General features: G+C 45.2%; 1 protein-coding gene across 4 annotated transcripts in view; it reads left to right on the top strand.

Annotated features, from left to right (window-relative positions):
* The window catches only part of LOC135220477 (phospholipase DDHD2-like), a 171278-nt gene that overhangs the window by 12671 nt on the left and 138882 nt on the right, over nt 1-19725 (top strand). For all 4 annotated transcript variants that reach the window (XM_064257607.1, XM_064257606.1, XM_064257604.1 and 1 more), the window contains exons 2-3: nt 5538-6287; nt 6547-6698. In XM_064257607.1, the coding sequence (XP_064113677.1) occupies nt 5558-6287; nt 6547-6698 (882 nt within the window). In that variant the 5' untranslated portion in view covers nt 5538-5557. The remainder of the gene's footprint in view (nt 1-5537; nt 6288-6546; nt 6699-19725) is intronic.

The raw sequence follows: 19725 nt of genomic DNA on the forward strand, positions 1-19725 counted from the left end.
GAAATATACCTATAAATTTGCCATACAAAGTAAAATAAGCATGTGAAGTTTTTGTAAAATATGTGTTCAAGTCAGTTTTTAAATCCAATATGGTGTGTGGTGCAGTTCTCCTGATTTGGTTCCCAGCCTTCCCACCACTCATTTGAACAATATTTGCGTATATAGTATGTAACGTTTATTGAAATTGCTCAAGATTGTAGTTGTAATCAGCACAGTTAAACAAAATTTTTTGCCTATACTAGTGAAAGTATGATATGTCTTAGGAGCACCTACAGTTTAGTTGGCCAAGAGTATCGTCTGCTAGATAATTGGCAGACGAATTACAAACAAGATGGCGCACGTATGGTTTGGCGCAATTTTTGAAAACGTGCAGTAATAGATTATAGAAAAGCCTATAAAAACAGCCAACCTAACCTGACTTACTGCGCGTGACCTAACCTGCCCGGGGGGGCGAACCCCTAGCATGGTAACAATGATTGTGACCTAACCAAATGAACCAACCTAATCATGACTTAGGACGTGTATCCTAACCTGGCTGGGGGGCCTGGACTCCCCAGTAAGTTCATATTGACCACTGAAATCGCCTAAAAGGCCACTTTTAAATGGATTTGGATGTTGTGCGGCCGAGTTGGTCACGGAACTACTTACCTTGGCGAAGGGCTTATGGGCCGGACAAAAGGTGTTGCGCAGCCTGGTTAACTAAACTGTAAACTACCCGTTTATTCTTAGGGGTCATGTTTTGAATTAAAATGCATTTTTACCTTGTTATCGGTGGGTTCATCCTTACTGCCATCACATATGAAACTCCACTGTGCTTATATGATTGTAATTTTACACATTTCATTCTTAATTCACTCCAAATTCCACTTGAAATACGTGACTTTGTTTACTGCAAAGCCATGGGGGGAATCATTTTTCAGCCTTGTTGTACATCTGGCGGTCTGGCTGCCAAAAGCATCCACGAGCAGACAACGGTTTAGTGAATTGTTTATGACAAAATATTTGTACTTTTTTGCTAGCACTTTTCATTTATTTAAGTTTATATTACTATTCTGAATTTTTGTTCTTATTTTTTGAATAATTGTATGGCTGAAATAATTCATTTTTAAATTTTTAATAATTGTACATCTGAAACAAATGCAACTTTAATGTTTGCGTGCTGAGAATGGCAAATTATTGTTGCCAATTTAGTGGAACTTGACACATACGCTGATGCCTTTACAAACTATTTCCATGGATTCTAGATGTCATAGTAATGCAATAATGATAAAATTGCTCTAATATCTATGTATATATATTACTAATAGATATGTTAAATTCACTTATTCCATGGTTTTGTGCAAGTCTTATCCCAAGTTTGGAGGGTAAACACCAATTTGCAATAGTGATAAAAAAAGAATTAGGAAAGCGCGAACAACACACCGTAGCTAATATTCACAGCAAAACTGATGGAATTTGTGTCAGAAATCTGGTTACTTTTGCAACAATGAATATTTTCAAATGAATTATCCTGAATATGTAATAAATTTATGCAATTCATAACTTTTTTTCTGGTGTTTTAACTAATTATTTAAATGTTATCTAGTGCACTCTTTCTTCCTCCCGAAAAATCGCAAGGTTTCCCCTGTCGTATAAGATTGTTGTGAAGAAAGTGTACCAGTGTCTATGGGTACAAGTGGTGTGCTGATTTAGCACAGGAAATGGATAGTTTGTTTACACAAGTGACTCCGCAAACATCAACATGGCATCAATCTTCTAAACATAAGGTGCTTTAAGTAAAAGTTTCGAAAGCGTCATGGAGGTAGGTTAGCACTGCGCATGGCTAGACTTTCAATAAGCTCTGTTTAATTGAAAATTATGGCCTTAATTTCTTACTTGGGAGAAAACACTTACTTCGAGAGGAAAGTAGAGGTCTGAGGGTGTTGCTTCCACAAACGTTGATTCACAACTGATGTCTCTATCTTAGGTTACTGGAAGTGCTAAAGTTATTTTTTGGGAAGGTGGTTACACTACTGTATAGGTGGTTGCCGGGAGGCCATTCGATACTCTACCCTTGGGTAAATGACTGAGCAGCGACATAGCGGCTGCCGATCCCGAAATGTGGCCACTTCCCAAAAAAGCACTTGAATTATGACGTTACTATTTCATAATTTAGGAGAAAACACTTGCTTCAAGAGGAGTATAGAGGTCACGTTGTGCTGTCTGGATGGGCCACAACTCTTGACTGGTGCTCATGGCAGTGAATTCAAGTACTTTTTCGGGAAGTTGGTTGCATTCCGGGATCGGTGGCTGCTATGTCGCCGCCCGATCATTTACCCTAACGTTAAACATAGGAAACATGGACTATGCTTCTGTTCAGAGGTAGCGTTAGAGCCTGATCCCGTCGTTCTGCAAACTACCCTGCTAAGCTACATTAATTCCTCTTCAGATACTCAAACCTCATATTTCTCAAACTGTACGTACATAGGCTCATGCAGTATATGGTAGTCCTAAGGAAGAGCTCCTCACAAAAGTGTTGTTTCTTTATGAAAGGTTTTGTCTAACCAATAATAAAAGAGTGTATATAGTGCAGTACAGGTGAGGTAGTAATCTGAGAAATATACAGAGATTATGAAAAATTTAACATCTTTTGCTTATGTTTTTATTTTCATCCGCCGCCAGACACCATGTTTTGTACCAGCCCCATGGGGTGAAAGTAAAAATATAAGAAAAAAAGACGATTAATTTCTCATTGTCTGTATATTTCTCAGATTATCTCGCCAGCACAGTTGAACCTCTTAACCTTCAGGGACAGGCTAAGTACATATCAAGTACACCACCAGACTGGGCAAACTTTAAGGTTGGCCAATTTAAGAAAAAAAACAGATCAACAAAAAGAGGAAGATATGTAAATGCACATGGTGTAAGAATTTTTTTTTTTTTATAAATTTGTCTGTACCATCCACAGGAAGTTGAAAGTGACCATTTACAATCCAGTATGGGGCCGCTTTTACAAGACCCTCGTAAAAATATGCTAATTTTACAAAGTTACACATGTTTTTTCTAATAATTTATTTTATTTTGTAAAATTATAAGTACAGTTCAAACAATATCATAACAGATAGGAACTAAAATCATTAACAAATTCTGAGTATAGGAGATTTACCGAGATGGGGAAATTCAGTAACATTTCATGAGGCATACTTGTTTTTTCTAGTATACTATATGTTTGCACTTTTCTTTTCAAAATTACAATTATAGCTGACATATTCGGGGGGGATGCGTACCAGACCGCCACAAATAGCTAAAATCCATAAATAATTAGAACCCCCCCTCTAAAAATGCTTAGAACTGCCTATCTTCAAAGTTCAAATACCAGATGTACAGTGGTCCCCCCGTATTCGCGGGGGATGCGTACCAGACCCCCCCGTGAATAGTTAGAACCCGCAAATGTTTGGAACCCCTATAAAAATGCTAAAAACAGCCTATTTTGTTAGTTAAAACTCAAGAAAAACCCACTAAAAATGTTCATACTTGGTTTTTTTTAATAGTTTTATCACAAAAAGTGCATTTTATGATGAAGTTCACAATAAAAACAGGAATTTGTGGATATTTATCATTGAAAAATATCGCGAATGTGCGAATTTTCCGCGAATAATGCGGGGAAACGTTCCCCAGAGAAATCCGTGAATGTGTGAGTCTGCGAATCTGGAGAACGCGAATACGGGGGGTCCACTGTATACTTAAAGTATTATCCTACATCAAGTAAATTTTTATTCTATAACTGTATTAATCTGTGTAATGATATTATTAATGTAATTTTAAAGCCATCTTAAATATTTTACCATTAAAAATATATGCACATAGCCAATAACAGAGAGAGAGAGAGAGAGAGAGAGAGAGAGAGAGAGAGAGAGAGAGAGAGAGAGAGAGAGAGAGAGAGAGAGAGAGAGAGCATTGAATGGGCAACCTCATATATTTGACCATCAAGAGAGAAATTATTTATGAATTATTTTGGAGACATAGAGAATGATATGAGGGAGAGAGAGAGTGAGAGAATAACTCCTTATGATATCAAAAAATTGAAATGAACCTCTATAGGCAACACTTCTCCCCCTTGGCCATACTACGAATATCTTTTCCAGAGAGAGAGAAATTAGATGATCAAGCTGGCTATAATTAGACCCATTGTCACTTTTTGTCAAGTAATGTGACATTTCTGACAAGCCTTTCTTCCCCCTCACTTCATAACTTAAAAGGCAAAAGACTGGGATAATTTTGTTCTGTAATTCTTAAAAATGACTTACTATAGAAGCGCATAAATATTGTAATAACAGTTTATTATTGTTATTTAGTCTTACTAATATTTGAAAAGTAGTACTTATTATGCATTAAGTAAATAATTTATTTATCATACAAGAGAGAGAGAGAGAGAGAGATGATTATTTTTTAATATTTAATATCATTTAATCATATTACTCTTAATACAGTATTAATCATTATTAATAGTATTTGAAAATTGGTAAATCCTTTTGCATCATAAAAAATATATGTAGTCATAAAAATAACATCAAAATACACTTAATATTCATCAGTGGATAAATATGTGTTAATACCAATTGGTTAAAGAGAGGCTTTCCCTGAGAGAGAGAGAGAGAGAGAGAGAGAGAGAGAGAGAATTTCAGTATATTTACTTTGACCCTAGGATGGCAGCAATTATTAGAGACTCACTAAGATGGCAACCTCCTACTCTTGCTGTCAGGTTTCTTGACATATGTGACAGCTCCACCCTTGCCCCTCTCTCCAAGTCTCTATGCTAAAAGATTGGGGTTTCCTTCATTCTTGCATAATTTTTAATTCCTAAACTAAAATCTTACTAATTCACTGTAGTAGTTTCTTTAATTAATTTATATTATTGCTGTTTACGTTATTATTACTTGAAAATTAGTAAATAATTTATTTATCATACAAAAAATACATCTCAGTAAGAGAGAGAAAGAGAGAATTATTGTTTAATATTTTTTAATCTTATTAGATTTTAATAGAACAGTATTAATCAATATTAATATTTGAAAAGTAGTAAATAATTTTTGTATTATAAAAATGTATTTATTCATAAAAATAACACCAGAATACGTACACTAATTATTGCATATTTATTTATGGAAAAACCCAGGAATGAGCAATTCCTCCACGAATAGTTTTGAGATAGTAGGTCCCACAGAAATATCGGCGAATCTCAAAAACGCGAATACGGGGGTTTGATTGTACTAAAGAAAAATTGTGATTTTTGTTTAATAGTTGTATAACTTAATACAAAATCAATAGGTATGGAAGTAGTAGGACAAATGTTAGTAGGAAGGGCTAGAAAGTCATGGCAAAGGGGAAAGATGGAAACCTAGACCAGATAGGGATTGAGGTAGAAAGGTGCAGTAGATGGATGAAGATGATGAGAACTCATTTCACGTATAACCCTGTAAAGGGAAATCTGGCTTAAAATATACAACTTTGCTGCCTTACCAATTCTAAGCCTGTTAATTAGCATATTGTCTTTTCAGATACGGCAAGCCAGCATCAGATGCCTGAAATAGACCTTAATGATTCTTTTGGCATCAGTAATCAGACTGCTATATGTGGAAGACCAGCTACAGCCACAACACCAATATTTTCAAGTGTTGTAACTGAGAGTGACCTTGCCTCAAGGTCTCCACTGTTGCCACAGCCCCCCACATTTGTTCCAGCTGTTAACACTCCATTTAGCAGTCCCTTGGTACCATCACCAACAGCCATTCCATCCTTTTCAGCATCACCTACCCCTTCCCCAACATCAGTTCCTTCATTTCAAAGACCAGCACCTATCTCCTCTGTTATACCTCCATTCTCCCAAACTTCTGCACCAATTTCGTCAGTTATTCCTCCATTTTCAAGGCCCTCAGTGCCTTTGCCATCAGCTCCTCCTTTGACAAGACTTTCAGCACCAGTTTCTCCTGTTATCCCTTCATTACCAAAGTCTTCAGTAGCTTTAGTTAGCCCATCAGTAACCCCGCCATATCCCAAAAATTTATCTCCATCTGGGACACCTCTTCCTTCAAATTACCCTCTTTCATCAGAAGGTATATCAGGTTATCCCCCACCTGATAGATCATTTGTGAGTGGCTCAATTTCTCATGTGATAAATCCCAGTAGTAGTCCTCCACCTGTGGACATTAAAGGTTCAACTCCATCTCCATCACCTTCACTAAACATGGGATCCATGCACTCACGCATAGGAACTCCAGCTGGATCGTTTTCAATTGGATCAGCACAAGGTAGAGTATATTCAAGGTCATATATATATATATATATATATATATATATATATATATATATATATATATATATATATATATATATATATATATATATATATACTATATGAAATAGTTATGTTTTACAGTTAGTGTTACTACTAGTAATTTTTTTGGTAATCAGTTGTTAGGCATCTGGCCTTTATGAATAATCAGTGCCCTTGTGTATTATATTTTTTCATACGTACTTCTGTGGAAAATAAGTTTTTTTTTTCTTCAGGTTCTAACAGCCTTGCAGTTAAAGCTCCAGAAATCCCTGTGGAGACTTCTGTCACCAAAGTGGGTTTTCCATCACCTACTTCTTCAGTTGGAGGAGAGTCTTTTTACACACCATCTAGAGAAAATGTAATCCCACTTTCTTTTGAGAATATGGTAAGCTGCTACTATACAGTATGTAGATAGTGAACATGATACAAATAGGATATTCTTTTTCTTCTTCATTGATAGTTGTTAGCTAAGAGCCTGTATAATTTACAGTAGAGGAGTTTAGTTAATTATCCAAGGCTGCTCATTTTAACCATTATTATTATTTCTATTTTTTTTATTTATTTATTATTTTTTGGTTTATCACAGTCCTCCAATTCGACTGGGTGGCATTTATAGTGTGGGGTTCCAGGTTGCGTCCTGCCTCCTTAGGAGTCCATCACTTTTCTTACTATGTGCACCGTTTTTAGGATTACACTCTTCTGCATGAGTCCTGGAGCTACTTCAGCCTCTAGTTTTTGCAGATTCCTCTTCAGGAATCTTGGAATCGTGCCTTGTGTTCCTATTGTTATGGGTACAATTTCCACTAGCACATCCCATATGCTTCTTATTTCTATTTTCAGGTCTTGGTACTTATCCATTTTTTCCCTTTCCTTCTCTTCAACTGTGGTGTCCCATGGTATTGCGACATCAATGAGTGATACTTTCTTCTTGATTTTGTCAGTTAACGTCACGTCTAGTCTATTTGCACGTATCACCCTATCTGTTCTGATACCAATGTCCCAGAGGATTTTTGCCTGATCGTTTTCTATCACTCCCTCAGGTTGGTGCTCATACCACTTATTATTGCAAGGTAGCTGGTGTTTCTTGCACAGGCTCTACTGAATCATGCCTCTCTGCACTGGTTCTGTGCAAGTGCCAGGCATTTGCTTCCTATGTGGTTTATGGTTTCATTTTTCATATTGCACTTCCTACATATGGGAGAGATGTTATTTCCATCTATCATTCTTTGAACATATATGGTTCTTAAAGCCTGATCTTGTGCCCTTGTTATCATTCCTTCAGTTTCCTTCTTGAGCTCTTCCCTTTGTAGCCATTGCCATGTGTCATTGCTGGCTAGTTCTTTAGTCTGTCTCATGTATTGTCCATGTATTGGTTTGTTGTGCCATTCCTCTGTTCTGCTTGTCATTCTCCGGTCTCTGTATATTTATGGGTCTTCGTCTACTTTTATCAGTCCTTCTTCCCATGCACTCTTTAGCCACTCGTTTTCACTGGTTTTCAGATATTGCCCCAGTGCTCTGTTCTCGATATTGACGCAGTCCTCTATGCTTAGTAGTCCCCTCCTTCCTTTCTTTCGTGTTATGTATAGTCTGTCCGCATTTGCTCTTGGGTGCAGTGCTTTGTGTAATGTCATATGTTTCCTCGTTTTCTGGTCTATGCTGCGAAGTTCTGCCTTCGTCCATTCCACTATTCCTGCGCTGTATCTGATTATTATTATTATTATTATTATTGTTTTTTTTCTTTTATTATTATTATAATTATTATTATTGCTACAGTATTCCCTCGATTACCTGGAGTAATTCTACATTCAAGGCCCTTATGGATATAAATTTCCATAGTATATAGTATATGGTAAAAAGAGCACTTCACAGATGTAAAATGGCAGTTTTGTATAAGTTTTTCCTGTTTTGTAACTTCACAGTACTGTACATGTTGCAATACACTCCCTGAACACCTGAATTAGCCCTAATCCCATTAGCCTGAACAGCTCTCAATTACCAATTCCACTAGTGGGAATTTTAGCAGCCAGCATTACCAAGGCTGCAGGTAAAATCTTTTCACTCGAGTTACCATCACTGAGGGTTGGTAATGCTGATGCAGATGTGTCGTTACCCCTATCTTCCTCAATTGCTTTTTGTTCGCACCGTGGGAAGGTTGTTGACCTTCCGCAGTGAGAGGTTTAGTCCGCTGCCCGACTCTCTCGTATTTTGGATTCTGGTGAAGATCTTGACGGAATTTTGCCACATTTTCTTCTGGGTTTATGACTTCGGCTTGGCTGCAGAGTTTCTATAATGGACAAGTCTTCTCTTCCACCCTCTGCATCAGCGCCGTCAACTGTGACGTTGTCTCTGATCGCCTTTTTATATGTAAATGTCAGGGCACATCGCTCCTGCTCTTCCTGCAGTAGACGTATGAGTACCTTGAGACACGATAGACATTCAATCTGTCAGGTATGTAGGAAAATCAAATGTGACATGCAGACTTGGTGCAATGAATGTTCAAACTGGACAATTGAAGATATGGATGACTACAGCCGTCAACATAAGTTGTTGTCTAGTAAGGGAGGCAAATGCAAGGTAGATTTCTCATTACCTCTAGGACCACTGGCTCCTGCTATAGAGCAACCTAAAGTTTTGTACATGAACTTTCCTGTCAGATATATACTTAGCTATAGTCTCCGACGTTCCCGACAGAATTTCAAATTCGCGGCACACGCGACAGGTAGGTCAGGTGGTCTACCTTACCCGCCGCTGGGTGGCGGGTGTATGAACCAATCCCACTTTCCTGTCAGATTTTCTCTGTCGCCGGGAACGACAACAACTGTTGTGGTTTCCTCTTGATAGACTTTTCGATTTCTCGCTTGCCTGGAGATTATTTTGGACCTTTTTGGTGATGTATTCGCTCTGTTTGGCTTGGCATACGCTGATTTTGGACTGGTTTTGACTTTGCGCTGGATTTTTCTTGAATAATGTCTGACTTAGATTCTGTAACTAAAACTCCTGTTTTGTTTAGGGTATGTTCGGTTGAGGGTTGTAAGGTGAGGTTGCCGAAAGCTTCGGTCGACCCTCACACGGTGTGTGTGAAATGCAGGGGGAATGAGTGTGCATTTAGTAACCCTTGTAAAGAATGTGAGGTTCTGAATGAGGATGAGTACAAGGCTCTTTCTTCATATATTAGGAAGTTAGAACGAGATAGAGTTCGGAAAGCCTCCTCTAGGAGTTCTAGTAGGTCGAGAGTGAGTGAGATTGAATTGGAATCTAACATTAATGTAGATTTAGAACCTTCTTCCCAGGTTTCAGCCCCTGCTCCCTGCGCCGAAGCCGAAGATTCGTCTTCGGAGGCGGCGGCTTTAAAGGCTACCATTCAATCTATGGAAAAGAAGATTCGCCTGCTAGAACAAGGTAAGAGTGATAGTGTTGGTGATCAGTGCAGTGTCCCCAGTGTTGTGGAGGGTGCGTCTGACCGGCTCCTTAGTGCCTCCAGGCCTAGACCTCTTCCAGACTCCCAGTTCCAGTGGAGGAGGAAAGTCGAAAGCCGCAGGAGGGCTAGGGAGAGCCCCCACCGGTCAGGCGTCCCCTTGGCAGATCCTGAAGTACGCTCCCAGGCTGCCTCGGATCGTGTCAAGAAGGAGATCCTGCGTCAGTGTTTCTCCTCGTCTTCTTCGCCTTCACCGAAGCGCGGTTGGAACTCTCCGGATGCGTCGTGCCCGTTGAAGAGGGCCTGGAAGGCGCCCTTCAGTCCTTTGGCTTCCAGCCCAGAAGTCTTTCCTGAAGAGGCTTCTTTGGAAGTGAAGAGGCCCAAGAGATCCTGTGATCGCCCATCTTCTCCCGCTCCTCGCTCTGCGGCTGTTTCCGAGGAAGATCCTGTGGATTCGCTGACTCGAGTCCTGGCAGGACTCCAGGCTCAGATCTCGGCCCTGGCGGACTCTCTGGCCTTAAGATCTTGTAGGAGGAAGGATGTATCTCTCCCATTCAAGAGATCTAGACGCTTTTCATCGGAGGATCGCTCTCCTCGTTGTATGCGATCCCCTTCGTATGGGGAGGTTTCGGCCGAGCGTAGGAGCTCGCGTGAGCGGCACCACTCACCTGGCGCGCTCTCAGCAGCGTCGAGGCGCCAGACTTCGGACAGGCGCTCTTTGGATGGCGACGGCTTTTCTCCGGATCGGCTTCCTGCTTCCGGTAGGCGCTCCTCTCCGGCTCATCTTTCTTCCTCTAGTGTGCGTCCTAGAGAAGAGAGGCGCTCAGGGCAGAGCAGGCTCTTTTCGTCGTCTCCGTCTCGTCGTTCTTCTCCTCAGCATCTCCGAGAGCCTAGAAGGCGCCCTTCTCCGATTAGGCACTCATCTCCTGGCTACCACTCTCCTCACGTTTCGGACCCTGTGCTGAGTAGGCGCTTTTCTCCTGTGAGTCGCTCCTCTCCCTTCAGATGGTAAGAGTCTGATAGGACCCCTGCGCCTGGTAGACGTCCTGCTCATGGAAGCCGTTCTCCTGTGGATAGGCGCCAAGAGCCTCGTGTTCTTCGTTCTCCTGGTAGGCGCTCATCGTTCTCGAGGCACCCTACTCCTGACCGTTCTCTGCTTGGCAGGCGTCAAGAGCCTCTCAAGCGCCCTGCTCCTGATAGGCGCTCGGCTCTCCTAGCAGCCGCTCTCCTCGCGATAGGTGCCAGGATTCTAGTAGGCGCTCTCCCTCTCGTAAGCGCCCTGTTGATAGACGCGGTCTTTCACGTTGTAGGATCCCTGCCTCTCCTTCAGTCAAGATTTCGTATACCACGAAGAGGGAGTCCAATCTTAGACAGGCCAGGTCGGATAGGCGCTCTTCGGTTTTGGCTCGCCGCTCTCCTGTTGATTTGACTCCGCCTTCGAGACGGCATTCTCCAACCTCACGTTCTGCTCCTGCAAGGACTTCTTCTTCTTTTAAGGATCCTCCACGCTCTCCTCTTCAAGAAGGCCAGGAAGGTTCGGATGAAGAAACGAATACCTCGGCAGCAGTTTCTTCTTACAAGAAGCTCACAGAGCTTCTTCTTCAAGAGTTTGGGGATTCACTTAGCCCCACTGCTCCTCCTTCTCCGCATTCGTTGTTCTCCACGGCTAAGACAACGAAGGGATCGTCGTGCGTGAGAATGAAGCCGACTCTATCAATGAAGAAGGCACTTAGGAGTTTTGGATCTTGGATGCGTTCCAAAGAGGAAGCAGGAAAAACGGTGTTCGCCTTCCCACTGTCGAAGCTTTCCGGACGGACTGGATTTTGGTACGAGACAGGAGAGCCCTTGGGGCTGGGTCTCCTGTCCTCGGCCGATGCAGACTTTTCGGCATTGGTTGATGCCACGAGAAGGTCAGCTCTGAACTCAGCCAAAACAACTTGGGCCATGAATGAGATCGACCACATTCTGAAAGGCATGTTCAGAGTGCTTGAAGTCTTCAGCTTCCTCGATTGGTCGCTCGGAGTCTTAGCTAAGAAGACGCAAGTGCCAGAGTCTTTCTCTCCGGAAGACCTTCATTGTGTATTATCCTGCATGGATAAATCAGTAAGAGACGGAGCCAGCGAAATCGCTTCCTTGTTTGGGGCGGGCGTCGTAAAGAAGAGATCAGTTTATTGCTCCTTCTTGACGAAGTCCGTCTCCCATGCGCAGAGATCTTCGTTGCTGTTTTCTCCTCTCTCCGCTCAACTGTTTCCCAAACATCTGATCCAGGATATTTCGAAGGCACTTTCAGCTAAGGCTACGCAGGACCTTCTGGCCCAGTCAGCGAGGAAGCCTTGTCCCTCCTTCTCGACCAAGACGAGAAAGAAGAAGTCTACTACTCAGGAACCCTTTCGAGGGGCTTCTACCTCCAGACCTTCCTTGTTCAGAGGTCGCAGACCCAACAGAAGAGGGAAGACTTTCTCTAAGTCAATCAAGTCTTCCAAATAAGACTCAAGTCCTTCAGACAACGGTGGGCGCCAGGCTTTTACGATTTGCAGAAGTCTGGGCCCAGAAAGGCGCAGATTCTTGGACCCTTTCAATCGTGAAGAGGGGTTACCTCATCCCTTTCACCTCAAGACCTCCCTTGACGACCACCCAAAGGGAGTTGACGGCCAAGTACAGGGACCCCATCATGAACCAGGCCCTCCAACTAGCTGTAGATCAGATGCTGGAGAAGGAGGCAATCGAACTAGTGATAGAACATCATTCAGCAGGCTTTTACAACCGCCTTTTCCTAGTTCCAAAATCCTCAGGGGGATGGAGACCGGTGTTGGACGTAAGTGCCCTGAACTTCTTCGTAGAAAAGAAGAAGTTTACGATGGAGACCTCTTCTTCGGTGCTGGCAGCGCTGCGTCCAGGGGACTGGATAGTGTCCTTGGACTTACAGAACGCTTACTTCCACGTACCGATCCATCCTTCCTCGAGGAAGTACCTCAGATTCATGATAGGGGGAAGAATTTTCCAATTCAGGGCCCTGTGCTTCGGCCTCTCGACGGCCCCTCAATTGTTCACGGGGATCTTGAGAAATGTAGCTCAGTGGCTTCATCTGGAAAGGGTGAGGATATCCCTGTACCTCGACGATTGGCTTATAAGGGCCAGTTCGAAAGATCGTTGTCTGAAGGACTTACAGAAAACCCTGGAATTGACGACTTCATTGGGGCTTCTGGTCAATTTCCAGAAGTCATGTTTAGTACCCGAACAAGAGTGTGTTTATCTGGGGATCCAGATGAACTCTCTGAGTTTTCGGGCTTTTCCATCTCAGGAAAGGATAGCCCGGGGACTCGAGAAAGTAACAATCTTCTTAGGGAAAGAAGTATGCACAGCAAGGGAGTGAGTGGATGAGTCTGCTGGGGACGCTCTCCTCGCTGGAGCAATTCGTTTCCCTAGGAAGGTTGCACCTGAGACCGCTCCAATTCTTTCTTCATCAGAATTGGAGTCGTCGTTCTCAGGATTTGACGTTCTCCCTGGCCATTTCTTAGCAAGTCAAGGAGGAACTCGCATGGTGGGCAGATCCCAACAAGTTTGCGCAGGGACTGTCTCTGCAATCCCAGAGCCCCAACCTAGTGTTGTTCTCCGACGCGTCGGAGACAGGTTGGGGGGGCGACTCTGGGAACCAAAGAGGTGTCAGGTACCTGGGTGGGGGACCAGGTGTCCTGGCACATCAACAGAAAAGAGCTGATGGCCATGTGGTTGGCTCTGAAAGCGTTCGAATCCAACGTCAGAGAATCCGTAGTGCAGATCAACTCGGGAAACAGAGGGGGACGCATTCCTTCTCTCTGTACGAAACAGCAAGAGACCTTCTTCTGTGGTCTGAAGAAAGGAGAATCAAGCTTCTCACCAGATTCGTACAGGGAGAGAGGAATGTGAGAGCAGATCTCCTCAGCAGGAAAGATCAGGTCCTTCCCACAGAGTGGACTCTTCATCAAGATGTATGCCAGAGCCTTTGGAAGTTGTAGGGCAGGCCGCACATAGACCTCTTTGCCACATCAAGAAACACGAGACTGGATCTTTACTGCTCTCCTATCTCGGATCCAGGGGCAATAGGGATCGATGCACTTCTTCTCGATTGGAAAGGGCTCAATGTTTACGCGTTTCCCCCCTTCAAGATTCAGGGGATAACGCTCAAAAAGTTCGCAGAGTCAGATTCGACGAGGATGACATTAATCGCTCCCTTTTGGCCAGCCCAAGAATGGTTCACAGTAGGGTTTTACTGGAATGGTTAGTGGACCTTCCAAGATCGCTCCCTCTAAGGAGCGATCTACTCAGACAACCCCACTTCTACAGGTACCACAAAAATCTCCCCTTCTACAGGTACCACAAAAATCTCCCCGCTCTCAGTCTGACTGGCTTCAGACTGTCCAAAGTCTGGTCAGAGTGAAAGGCTTCGACTGGTATACGAGTATACCAGTCGAAGTGGGATGTCTTCAGACGGTGGTGCAAGAGGAATAACGTTTCCTCTTCCAGTACCTCTGTGACCCAGATCGTGGATTTCCTTCTTTTTCTTAAACAAGAATGTGGTCTAGTGGTTTCGACCATTAAAGGATACCGCAGTATGTTGACAGCGGTCTTTAGACACAGAGGCCTCAATATATCTGAGAATAAGGACCTGCATGACCTTATTAGGTCATTTGAAACAGTTAAGAAGCAGTCTCCTAAAACACCGAACTGGAATCTAGACGTGGTTCTTCAGTTTCTCGGATCGTCTAGATTTGAACCCCCTAGTTCAGCCTCGTTCAAGGACCTGACAAAGAAGGCTCTGTTCCTTATGGCTCTAGCATCCGCCAAGAGGGTGAGTAAGCTTCAAGCGATTGAGGGCAATGTTGGATTTAAGGAGGAGTCTATGGTTTGTTCTTTCCTCCCTGGATTTCTGGCAAAGAACGAGAACCCATCAAATCCATGGCCCAGGAGCTTCGAAATTCGTGGGTTATCTTCTCTTGTAGGGGAAGAGCCTGAGAGAACTCTTTGCCCGGTAAGGATTGTAAAATATTACCTAAAGAGAAAAGAGCAACTTAAGGCCGATCAAGAGGTCCTTTGGTGCTCCGTAAAGGACCCCACTCGACCCCTATCGAAGAACTCTGTCCTTCTTCTTAAGAAGCCTTATTAAAGAAGCACATGTTTCTTGCAAGGAAGATCATTTTAAGCTTCTTAAGGTGAAAGCCCACGAAGTGAGAGCCATTGCGACTTCGTTTGCTTTTAACAAGAATATGTCCGTGTGGAACCTGATGGAGGCAACTTTCTGGAGATGCCACTCGGTTTTCGCAAACCACTACTTGCATGATGTGAAAATCACTTGTGACAAATGCTTTGCCTTGGGCCCTTACGTATCGGCGGATTCGGTGCTGGAACTTATCCTTGTTAGACTTATATTTTTTACCCTATGTTTTGTATTTGTTGTTCATGGTTGTCTGAAAGAGGATGCAGGTAGGCATCTCTTTATGTCGTAGTACTAACCCTAGGTAGTTTGGTTAGGTGGTCTGATGAGTTTTGGCTCCTTGCGGTAGTAATGGTGAGGATCTGTTAAGTAAGCGGACGAGTTCCCTTTAACATTAAAGGATCCGACTTGGATTCTACCACACAAGGGGATCAGATATCCCGGTGGTAGATCCGAGAGTCTTTCAGCAACAGGTCACGTCCTAGCTGTAGCTCTCCAGGCAATGCAGACTCAGAGACAGTATCAATGAAGTCTTCTGCCTGAACAGGTAAGAACCAAGGTTTTTTATATCCTACAACACCAGTTGTTTCCCTTCTTTCTTTGTTATTTAGCTGTCTCCTACCCTCCACCAAGGGTGCCAATCAGCTAAGTATATATCTGACAGGAAAGTTCATGTACAAAAATGATATTGTTAAACTACAATAAAGTTTTGTACACACTTACCTGGCAGATATATACGTCTAATGGCCCGCCCAGCCTCCCCTCAGGAGACAGGTGGAAGAGAAAATCTGACAGGAAAGTGGGATTGGTTCGTACACCCGCCACCCAGCGGCGGGTAAGGTAGACCACCTGACCTACCTGTCGCGTGTGCCGCGAGATTTGAAATTCTCTCGGGAACGTCGGAGACTATAGCTAAGTATATAATTGCCAGGTAAGTATGTACAAAACTTTATTGTAGTTTAACAATATCATATTTAGTGAGTTTAGAGGTAGTCAAACAGATAGAGGTTAGGATTGCAAGTAGTATGACAAGTTTAATAAGTAGTCTTTTCCAACAATTTTCAGATAAAGATAGCAGTACTGTTAGGATGTCCAATCTTAATTTGTTTTCAGCTCCCCTGCCTGTTCCAGAACCAGCCCTAATGGGTGCTGAGGGTAATGGGGAACCACAAGCCTCTGAGTGGGTAGGTTCTGCCAGCCCTCTTGGTGTGGAGCAGGCAGTGAAGGATCCTCCCCTCCAACCCCCTCGTGGTATTGATGATAACCTTAATATTGACTATGTTAATCAGGATCAGGATATGGGTGCGACAAATACGTTTAGGTCTGAGAGAGGTAGTGAGGAGAAGCTAAGAAGTGTGAAGAGTTGTTTTCCTGGATGGGCTCCGAATTTTGGTCTGTTTGGAACCAGTGTTACGGTAAAATTTTTGCTGTCATCGCTTCTGTTTAGGTCCAGTTCAAAGGCACAAGTCAAGGGTACAGTTTCAACAGTGCAGGATCCCATTTCCTTAACTCTTAACTATCTTTCATCTGCCTCTGAAAATCCTACTTCAGTGCTGTTTTTCTTACTCCTTCATCTAGTAGGGCGGATCCTGGAACCCCCTTTTCGGGTTCAATAAGAGGTTTGTGCAGTAGTCAAGTAGAGTTGGCAGAAAAGAATGCGGATCTTTTGGGTCTCTCTAAAGGATACAGATTTTGGTGAGAGGTTGTCTTATGAACGATATCTCTAACATTAGAGACTATGTAACACAAGAATGTCCAGAATTCATGATGGATATGCTTCAGGATTATCAGGGAGGGGCGGACTCAGTGTACTCCTTGTCCCTTAGTTCTAGAGATTCTTCTTCTTCTTCCGGATTATCCGCCACTTTATCTTCCACTCCCGCACTTTCTGCTACTCCTTTCTTAGTTTCCTCTGTGACTCTCTCTTCCTCCCCAGTTTTCCCTGCGGCTAATGCACCTTCCTCTTTCCCTCCCTCATCGACTTTCGGCCTTCCTTCCTTCCTTCTTTACTCCCTCAGTACAGTCCTCTTTGGTAGGAGGGCCCTCTGGTCAGGGAAAAACGCAGTTCCGACAGAATTTCATAGCAGGCGTTCCGGGATATAACAAGTGTTTGTTCCGATACGTAATACAAACCCTCGGTCCTTTAACAATAGGAAGTAGCTAGCGGCAGCTGGAACGGTCGTAAGCTTCGAACAAGGGGAGAACGGTAGTTAACTGCTTGTCCGATCGTCGCGCGCCGTGCGACTGGGAGGTAAACAAATCACTTTTGCTTTCGGCCGTGTGTGGATAGGACGTGCTCGTCATCGCTCTGCCCGCTTTGTCGTTTGCTTTGAGTTTGAGTATCTGCCCTCTTTTCCTAGTGTGATTGAGAGTAATTGTTGTAAGTACTTTGCATTTCTTTTGTTCATTAATGATGAGTGATCAAGAAATGGAGATTTCGCCGCGCCCCCCAGTCGCCCGTAGAGTGTGTCCCGGGCTGGAGGGGCGTAGATGCGGCGGATTCAGATCATTTGTGGATGTTGATCCACACGAGGTTTGTACTCGTTGTCGGGGGCGAGAGTGCTCCCGCAACGAGCCATGTGTAACTTGTATGCATTGGTCCGAGGCGCAGTGGGTTCTGTACGAGGGGCAGGAAGAGACTTAGGCCGCCCAAGAAGTCATCGGAAAGTCCAGTGACTCCTTTGGTAACGGACACTTCGTCCTCTTTCCTGCCCCCCGGCCAGCCCCCACGTTTCGCGCCTTCCCCTGCGGGGGGGGTAGCGGAGTCCTTCTCCTCTCTCGATCCGTCGAGTGTGGAGGAGGGCGCCCGCTACCCGGACGTCCAGTTGTATTCGGGGTCTTCCGTCCGCTCTGGGTGGGGTTCTTCTCCCCCCAAGCGTGAGGAAACCCCTCTAACTAACCCGACTGTTGCTTCCGCAGGTGTGCCATCAGCGAAGGACGACCTGGGACAGGTGTGGGAGTCGCTGGGACTGCAGGGAGTGCCTAGCATACAGGGGTTGATTCAGCGGTTGGCGGGGTCGGCAGTGGTCACTCATGGTACGGTAACCACTACTACCACTACAATTTCTACACCAGCATATGAGATGCCACCGCACTTGGTGTACACACCACATGTGATGTCGGTAACACACGGACTGCAATTCAAAAACCAATTCCTGCCGTGCCAAAGAGGACGGTGCCACCGCCACCTGGGTTCTTGTATTGCCGACCCCGGACTTCGCTGCCCCAAGAGTACCCCCCTGGACCTGCCGCCAGTGCCGAGGATGATGGTAGCTGCCGACAGGACGCCTGGCTCTCCTGTGGTACCTGCCGTGCCTGCCGTACCTGTGCTGTCCCTGCTGCTCATTCCCTTTCAGATCAGGTTCCTGCTTGCATTCCCTTTCAGATCTGTTCCTGCCGTTCCTGCTGTTCCCGGACCTGTTCCTGTTGTTCCTTGCTGTTGGTGGTGCTGTCACAGTCTCAGGTCTTTCCGGACAGGTGCAGTCGGGCCCTGTTGCTTCGGCAACTGCCCCGGCTCCCTCCTGGATGAAGACCTGACGTCTATCCTGCGGAGCCTGGCGAAGAAGAAGAGGAAGAGGAAGAAGGTGTCGTCGTCGTCTTCGTCGTCTTCTTCGTCGTCTGCTGCCTCTCCTTCCCCTTTGACTTCTAAGGCTAAACAGCCGAAGAAGAAGAAGGCTGCCTCCTCCCCCCCTAAGAAGACTCCTTCGGGATCTTCTAAGGGGGCCCGGCTCGCTCAGGCGAGTCGGGGAGCTCTTCTGCTGGTCCTCCTGTTCCTTCGGGAACGGGCCCGTCGCTTCTTCTGCAAAGAAGAAGTCGACGGGGACCAGAGGTTGCACCAGCCTCGGCTGGTGCGTCCTCACCTGGTGCTAGCGGTTCTGCCGCTAAACCAGGTTGCCGTCATTCGGCCGCTTCTTTCGTGTTCGCGAGAAGCAACCGAGTGGACGCTCTTCCAAGGAAGACCGTCCAGCCAAAGTTTTGACGCCCGAGCTCGCTCGCCGTCAAGACAGCGGCGCGGAGCAGAAGACTGGCGAGAGTCGTGCACACGACTCTCGCCAGGCCAGTGGACGCTCTCGCAGCGATCAACTGGTGCTCTGGCTGAAGTGACGTCGCTGACCAGCCACGGGTTGAGGCGAGGAAGGAGTCCCCGCGGCCGCCGGTACCAGCCACGGCTGGTACCAGCGGCTCGACGCGCCGAGAGGACGCTGGCCGGTCTCGACGCGACAGAGAGCCTAGCAGGTCACCCGTCCGCCGCTCCCGATGGGACCGGGCGGAGACGGTGACCAGCGGCAGCTCGCCTGACGCTAGAGATCGGTCTCGACGTTCTCAGCCGAGCCTATCGCCCCAGGCGAGCGGCAAGGCTAGGCCTGCTGCTCGATCGTCACCGCGGGTTGACGATCAGCAGCAGCCCTCCACGCACGCTGGTCCTGCCAGCGAGCGAGGGGGGAGCGTCAGGTCTGCCTCTCCCATACCTTCAACCTCCTCGGGCTATAAGCCGGGAGGAGCGAGGATACCGAGGAGCGATCACGAGAGGTGCGCCGCTCGTGACCCGTCTATGACGCCGTATGGCTCAGGCACGGTTTTAGGACCGACCAGAACATGACGCGCAAGTAGTTGGAGGCGCCGTCAGGGGTCTGTCGCTGTTCCTCCTTCTGAAGGAGGAGTATCGCGGGACCTGCTCTTGCTGGAGGGACTGGACGGTCCTACTCCACAAGACACAGTAACTCCCGAGATACAGAGGAACTTTGCAGAGGTCTTAAGCTGATGCGTCTGCATAATGACCTTGCGGAGGGATCGCCGCTACCACCG

Source organism: Macrobrachium nipponense, chromosome 2 (assembly GCF_015104395.2).
Source record: "Macrobrachium nipponense isolate FS-2020 chromosome 2, ASM1510439v2, whole genome shotgun sequence".
NCBI classification, from domain to species: Eukaryota; Metazoa; Arthropoda; class Malacostraca; order Decapoda; family Palaemonidae; genus Macrobrachium; species Macrobrachium nipponense.